Raw genomic sequence first — 7,840 nt, forward strand, 5'->3', positions numbered from 1 at the left:
AGGGAAAGGGACTCTTACCATTTGGTATTTGGAATTACTGAAATGTATGCCAAATTAACATTCGATTTAACATTTATTTCACTACCTGGAATAAATTTCCCAAGTGGTGGGAAGACTTTTCTTCTACGTCGCGTTTTCCCTAGCAGAAGCCGAGTTTTCTCGCGAGTGTACAAGGAAGATTACTCGACGAGAAAAGTGTTACCTTAAAGTAAACCATGTTAAAATGGTACCTTAAACGTCAATTAAGGATTTCGAAATCAGGCACGAGTTTCTGGCTCGGAACGGAGTTTCTGGAACGTCCTGGGAGAGAAAATAACGCGGGATAGGGATCTCCGGAATGTTTATCGTTCCAGAAATGAATATGCCAAGGGGCGAGGGGGGCAGAGACCGGAAGGCAAATCGTGAAGCGTTACCATCACAACCTTCGTTCGTGTTTATTTGCCCTGAAATCCCATTTTCACGTGTGCATGAACCTGAAGCCGTGTGTTGTTGGCTTGTAGTCGCTCATAACCGCTTGTTCCGTATCTTCACCGGCCTGGAAACAAGGATCACACCGAGTTTTCTCATTCTCGGGGCCATTCAGAGGAAGATGGCGGCACTGTGCACGCTTCGAAAACGCTCGAGAATGTTTCAGGAAGCTCCGTGTCACGTGCTTGAAACTAGTTGGAGTGCTGACGCCAAAAGCAATTAAACTGGTCGAATAATGTTACCCTTTGAGATGGGAAAATTCGTGTATCTAGATAAAGAGTTAAAAATCTATTTTTATGCAAAATAACATTTTTTAAAGTAATTTAATTTATCAAGACAGGCGCAAATGTAGAAATTTATTTTTCCTCTTAAGTCTCTTATTAGGTTCAGATTAAAATAAAAAATTCATTGGATCCGATGAAAGTTTTGTTTTTTATCGTATTTCACAGAACCCTATGGGTTATAAATGTATAAAATCAGCAGTCTACATATCAGTATAGTAGACTGCGGATTTTATGGATTTATAGCACACACGATTCTCTAGTATTCACTATACATAAATATATAATAAATTTGAAAGAAATTTTTATTTTCTTTAAAAACCTGATAGAACAGTAAATAAAGTAAACAGATCCTAGTTTGACTTTAGTTTCTGTAAACTAACACCAAAAAAATTATATTTGCAAAAAAATCCGCAGTTTACCAATTACGTTTCTGCGTGTCTTAACGAAAGGCCCTAAGTTCCTTTCGAAAGACAGCCATAGATCAAAGACGCAACAGCGAAACGGTTGGAGAATCATCCGGATGATTGCTCGAAGTTTCCAGGAGAGGTTCTCTTAGGAAGATAAAGCATCCCATCCGGCTGATCGCGATTCGAGCCGGTGAAATGAACGGTGGAGGTCAATTTCCAGCCTGGAAGCCAATTATTCCAATAAATCTGTCGACTGCACATTGGCGTCCATTGATTGGCCTGTTCCCCCTATTACAGAGACGGTCTGCTCGTGACAGGGGGGTGTAGACCGTGAAATCAGCAGCTTAAATCATCCCTTAGAAGCCCCGTTCACCAAATCCAAGTAATGTCATCGTCTTACTGGACGTAACACGGCCGTTTGTTTTTGTTTTTACAGCCCACGTGGCGTTTATGGGGCGAGGAAAGGGGTGACGGCGTCATATACACGGTGTACCTGAAGAAAGTCCGATATCACAGGCCCACCAGGAGCCTTTCTGCATCGGTGAGTATATCGGATAACTAAATACATTCATAATTGTCAGTGTTAGATGAAGAGTCTGGGGAAAATGATTATAATCTATTCTAAATTGAGATTTTAGCATCTTGTGTTAGGTATTTAGGGGAAGGTATCGAACTGTAGTAGAACAAATAGGGACAAAAAGGCTCAGTTTAGAAAAATTAGCCATTTGCATTCGAAGCTGTTTCAGATAGAGAAAGCTACCAATTCGAAGAATTAAAAACTCGACGAAATCTTTTAAAATATACATATAAAGAAATAATACGTTCTTTTCCCAAAATTTCAGTTTTTAATGCATTTTTTTATTTCTAATTTTAATATGTATGTTTGAAAATATAATATTTGAATTCCCATGCCTTGTAATTATTTTTTCTGTGACCCTTAAGGATATACTCTGCAAGGCTACTGTCGCTTCCCACTTACCACTCGAGTTACCACGTTAAATTGTATGACGAATGAGAGTCGCCTCTCGAGTGTAAAGGGTTAAGTCAGACATAATTAAAAAAAAAAGTCATTCAAAGTTGGTTAGAGACAGTTTAAAAAAAAAAAGTCATTCACAGTTGGTTAGATATAGTTCAATAAAAATGTGTCATTGTTCCCTTAATAACTTTCCAATAAACATTTGATAACTGAAACTTTCTGAAGGTCGTTAATGAGGGTGACCTTGACATATGTCAAGGTCATTCAAGCTACATCCCCTAAACGTAACATTTACCCGGCAAATTTAACTATGATCGTTTTTCCTTGAACTCTTCGAACTGTATCTGTCGTAATATCTATTAACTATTTATTAAAATTTCGATTATCCAGGATTCCGACGACGAGATCTCGCACCTAGAATGGGAGACGGTCAGGGTGCGTTTCCTGAAGGCTGGCACGGTGCAGCGTCTGGTCGAGAGTCTGGCGAACGACGACGGGGAGCTCGAGTCGACGTACATAAACGTCTTCTTGGCGACGTATCGAGCGTTCACGTCCCCGCGAGACGTTCTCGAGCTATTGTTGGCGCGTTACGACGCCCTCGACGATGGATCCGGCGCGCTGACTGGCGAACAGCACCGAAAAACCCTCGTGCAGGCGTTACACGTGTGGCTGGACGCGTACCCAGGTGACTGGAAATCACCGCCGAATCATCCTCTGCTCAGCAGACTGCTGGACTTCACGCATCGTCGATTGCCTGCCTCGGAGCTCGAACTGAAGGCGAGGCATCGGTTGCACAGGTTCCAGCGTGAGGATCAGATAGGTAAATGGAGGTCGCTGGCATTAGAGGATTGTCCAAGAAACTTGGTGATTACATTGAGGCATCATTAGAATTCGAAAAACAATTTCTTTTAATGTGATCGACTCGAAAATTTCTAGCCTATAGAGCCTCCTTTTTGGGTACTTCTTTCTTGGGTTACTTTCTTCTTCTTTTGGGGATTTCTTTCAACGGATTACGTGCCGAACTACGAATCTTAATTCAGAATGGAGAACAATGTATTGCAAAGAAAGATGATAGAAGCAGAAATCCATGAGGACACCAAAATAGAAATTATATAAAAAATTGTACACTTGATTGGGGTGAACTTTCGAAGAGTATGGGTTATTAAAAGGTTGTTAACGAGGGAAGATTGAGAAACGTACCGTAATTTTTACAGAAGTCTGAACTTCAGAAATCTCTCTCTGATCAGTGTAATGCTTCAGAGTTGGTCAGAGACAATTCAAGAAAGAAACTGATCTTGATAACATATGTCAAGATCAAAGTCACCAGTTGTGGGTATTTTTCGGAAGTTTGATCCGTTAATTGCATATTTAGAAAGTATTTAAAAATGAAGTCGGACAGTCGAGGTCCTTCTTTTGTAATTGTCGTAGCCTCTTCTCGGCCCAGCACCTCTCAACGATACCAATTCCACGCGTCTTCTATATTTATACCTAATTATGCAGTCCTATCATCCATTACTCGCCGATACAACGATATTACCCGACGTCAAGCGGATGTTTACCGAGCCCCCTATCAGAATTCGGTATCCCTCTAGATAAAAGCCAAGTCGCGAGTCATAAACGTCTGATTCACTGGATGACTCGTTCAGAGGACATAGATATACACGTTGTTCCCATTAATTATCTTTAATCAATGAAGATTTTCTACTTTTCGCCAGATTCCTGTATGGTGTACGACAACGGTCGTCTGCCCCGAGGCTCTCCGGATCCGATGGTGGATCATTGGGCGGCCTACAGCTTCCCAGAGGTGCCGCATCGTCATTTCGCCGAGCAGCTGACCCGTATGGACGCGGAGGTGTTCAAGAAACTGGTGGCGCATCAGTGCCTGGGCGCTGTCTGGTCGAGAAGGGATCGTTCGAGGAGCCACGACGCTGCTACTGTGTTAGCAACGGTGAATCAATTCAACGCAGTGTCCCTAAGGGTGATATCGACAATTCTGATGGATCCCGCCATGAAATCCCAGGAACGTGCCAGGATCCTGGAGACGTGGATCGATATTGCTCAAGAGCTACGGGTGCTGAAGAACTTCAGCAGCTTGAAGGCAATAGTGTCAGGGCTGCAGAGCAATCCGGTTTACAGGCTGGAGAAATGCTGGCAGTGCATGCCCAGGGAGAAACACGAGCTGTTCAGGGAACTGGAGAGGATCTTCTCCGAGGAGAACAACGCGTGGACGCAGAGGGAGCTTCTGATCAAGGAGGGCACCGCCAAGTTCGCGGACACAGCTGGCAGAAGCGACAGGCATCTCCAGAAGTTGTTCCAGAAGCAGAACACTCATGCAGGCGTGAGTGTAGATCCTTTAGTAAACCTAGATTCACCATCGATTTTACCAAGTAATATTAACGAGAAGTCTTGACTCTGTTTTTAGAATATCAGTTACGGAACGATACCGTACCTGGGAACCTTCCTGACCGACCTAACGATGATAGACACCGCGATACCAGATACGATAGCCGAGGGATTGATCAATTTCGACAAGAGACGGAAAGAGTTCGAGGTGCTCGCCAGGATAAGACTGCTCCAGGGCGCGGCGAACGCGTACAACTTCAACACGGATCCTCTGTTCGATCGTTGGTTTCATTCGGTTGTGGTGTTGGACGATCGCGAGGCGTACAAGCTCAGCTGCCAGATAGAACCTCCGCCGCCTGGGAACACTTTGAGCAATCGTGGAAAGAAGAAGCAGGTCAGTCCCCCCCTCTATTATCCTCCTCTGTCCAATCTGGACTTGTTCTCCGTATATAAACGTTTGAACTCGTCTTGCAGAGCCATCAGGGACACCGTAAAAACGATTCGATAGCGTCCACGTCTAGCTCCAGTAGCTCCCAGTTCTACTACGACCTGGATTCTCTGCCCAGCTCGCCGCACAACTCTCTCGACCGACGCACATCGCCGTCCCAGATGTCCAGCTCGTCGTCCAGCTCGTCGTTACCGTCCCTGGACGTGTCCCTTAGCTCGGGCGGCGGCAGCGGGGCCACGGCCAATCAGCAGAATCGTTTAGCGCCGGTGATAACTGCGAACGGGAACAGTACTAACCTGGTCGGTCTGTCCAGTCCCAGCCATTCGCACAAGAGCTCCCCCGATTTCTACATCATCAAGGTCACCATGGAGAGCGACAACGTGGAAACGGACGGTGTGGTGCTCTACAAATCTATCATGCTGTCGAACAACGAGAGGACACCGCAGGTGATACGGAACGCGATGCTCAAGCTGGGAATCGAGGGCAGTCCCGATCAGTACACTCTCGCCCAGGTGCTACCCGATCGAGAAATGGTCTTGCCGAACTCGGCGAACGTTTACTATGCCGTGAACACCGCGCACAACCTGAATTTCATTCTGCGACCCAGACGGGAACCGAACGACATCGCCTCGGACAGTCCCAAGAGCAAGACCAGTCACAAACGGTAGTGCTGAATCCTTTGACAAGGGTGGAGAACCGTGAACAATGAAAGGCTGAAGTGATCGCGTTGGAAGGACAGAGAAAGAATCTCAATGTACGTTACGATGGTGCGATTTAACCATGTTTCGTTTGTTTCTTCTGTTTTTTTCTTTTTTTTTTAAATAACCCATGACAGTACTGACACGTTTTTGTTAGTGACAACTACGGGCCGGTGTATATTAACTCTCTTCGGGGCACCCATGGGAATCATTGTTTTGTTTTTTTGCTGTCCCCCTTTCCTGTCTATTTTCTATTCTTTTTTTTTTTTCTCTCTCTTGTTACTCACCGGTTGCACATGCTCGTGTTAACACAACGTTTACCCGACCACACCACGGTATACATACCACACTCTCGGATATTCGACATTTTATTATTATGCAATCATGTCCGCGGAAATAATTTAGCGTTTAGATATATGTGTTTAGCCGTGAGTCATAGGGTTCGCCGATTATCGGCGCGGAAAATGAACAAAGATAAGCGACGCGGGAAAGGTAGCTGTTTTAGCTTTAGTTCGTGTGTAGTCACGTAGTATGTGGTCCGTCGCGGGAAAATCATTGTGATTTTGTACATAAGTTTAGTTTTCGTATTGCAAACGGAGAACGTGCGTGCGTGTGCGCGTGATCGATCGGACCAATTGGACCCGAACGAAAATACAATTGTCAATTATAACTTTTTCTCTTCGTTTCGGAAAGTAAAAAAAAAAGAAAAAAAAGAGAGAACAGAAACAAAATAGGTCGGTGAAGAAAGAAACCACACAGAGTCAATGTTCAAGCGACTATATATACATATATTATACAAATTCGTCCATTCCGTGAGTCATTTTTCTAGCCGCGCGACAAAAGACGCGCGCGGCGCGGAGAAATTCAATTCTGTGATATATATTATTGGAATATCACTCATTTCGGCTTTGAAGATGATTAATCATAGAGAAAACCGAAATCGAGCATAACGTTTCAGGCAAAATGGGACAAAAAGAAGAGGAAAAAAGAAACACACACAAAAAGAGGATTGTTTAAGAGAAACACGAAATCGAATACTCGTTCCGATGTCTCGAAGCTAGTACACACGGTTAGAACGCGTGAACCGTACGTTGATATATTTTTACAAGGACCCCTGCATGCATTCGTAAAGATAGGAGAATGGAAAAAGCACACGGAGAAATCGTCGCGGTTGGATCCGAACCCGACGTGGCAAATCCCGATCGAGATTCGGCATCGACGGGTTCGGATACGTTAAAACCTATTAGCCTAGGCAATTTTGTACTTACCTCTATCGACCCTGAATCTCCTAGCTCCCCCCCATCACCCTCGAGAATCGTTTAAGTAGCTGTATCTGTTCGTGTACACGTCAATTTCCTTACTGAAAATTCGCGCAAGTTGTGTGTAATACGAGTCGATAAAAATGACAATAGATGGCCTACAATTTTAATCGGCGTTTACCTGGGAATACGTTCCTTCTAGTCCAGTTCCTAATACAATTTCTCTCGTTAATCTTAAAGATAGACTGTACAGATCCAACGGTACAGGTCGGAGCAGAGTTGGGCAAATTCTGGATAAAAAGTTTTGAGTAACGAATATAAAAAACAGTATTTCGACATTTTTAGAAATTGCAATTTTTCTAATAAAATAATAATTATTCTTGAATGAGTAGAGACTTGGCAAAATATCATTTGATCTCATTAACTGTTTTACGGTCAAGATGGTGATCGTAGATACTGACAGTTATTCGAATAAAATGGTGCCCAACTTTGCGTAAGAGACACTTTAAATTTAAGTTGTGTAAAAGATACATCAATATCGATAGATCTTAAAAATTGGCCTCAATCTAATCTGCTGATACCAAAAACCACCCCTCCTCCCAATCTACCACCATCAAGTAGACCCACAAAATTATCTTAAATGTCCATTACCAATGTTAAACCCGCTCCTTAACCCCACGAAACCACTCGAAACTAGTTCTCATAAGAAAACCACTCCAATTACAATCAACATCTATAAGTTCAACACTCGAAAAGACTATTGACGCCACACCCCCCATAACCGATCAATATCCCACTACTTTGAACCCTTCTTGATTCTAATCTCCTTCTATTATCCATCAGATCAATGGTCCCAGAGATTCCCTCGTTCATCCAAACCGCTGTACGATCGCTTATCCTGGGGCACATCTGACCTTTGGGGGGTCGGTTATCTCGAAGGGACGGATCAAGATCGTT

At 43.7% G+C, this 7,840-nt stretch overlaps 1 protein-coding gene across 1 annotated transcript in view; it reads left to right on the top strand.

Moving 5' to 3' along the window:
* LOC107191069 (ral guanine nucleotide dissociation stimulator-like 1) overlaps positions 1-6,106 on the top strand; it is a 41,614-nt gene extending 35,508 nt beyond the window's left edge. Inside the window, exons 3-7 of the mRNA XM_015580017.1 lie at positions 1,596-1,700; positions 2,526-2,955; positions 3,851-4,473; positions 4,558-4,872; positions 4,953-6,106. Coding sequence (XP_015435503.1) covers positions 1,596-1,700; positions 2,526-2,955; positions 3,851-4,473; positions 4,558-4,872; positions 4,953-5,594 — 2,115 coding nt within the window. The 3' untranslated portion in view covers positions 5,595-6,106. The remainder of the gene's footprint in view (positions 1-1,595; positions 1,701-2,525; positions 2,956-3,850; positions 4,474-4,557; positions 4,873-4,952) is intronic.
* Positions 6,107-7,840: the final 1,734 nt, after the last annotated feature.

Source organism: Dufourea novaeangliae, unplaced genomic scaffold, assembly GCF_001272555.1.
Source record: "Dufourea novaeangliae isolate 0120121106 unplaced genomic scaffold, ASM127255v1 scaffold221, whole genome shotgun sequence".
Lineage (NCBI taxonomy): Eukaryota > Metazoa > Arthropoda > Insecta > Hymenoptera > Halictidae > Dufourea > Dufourea novaeangliae.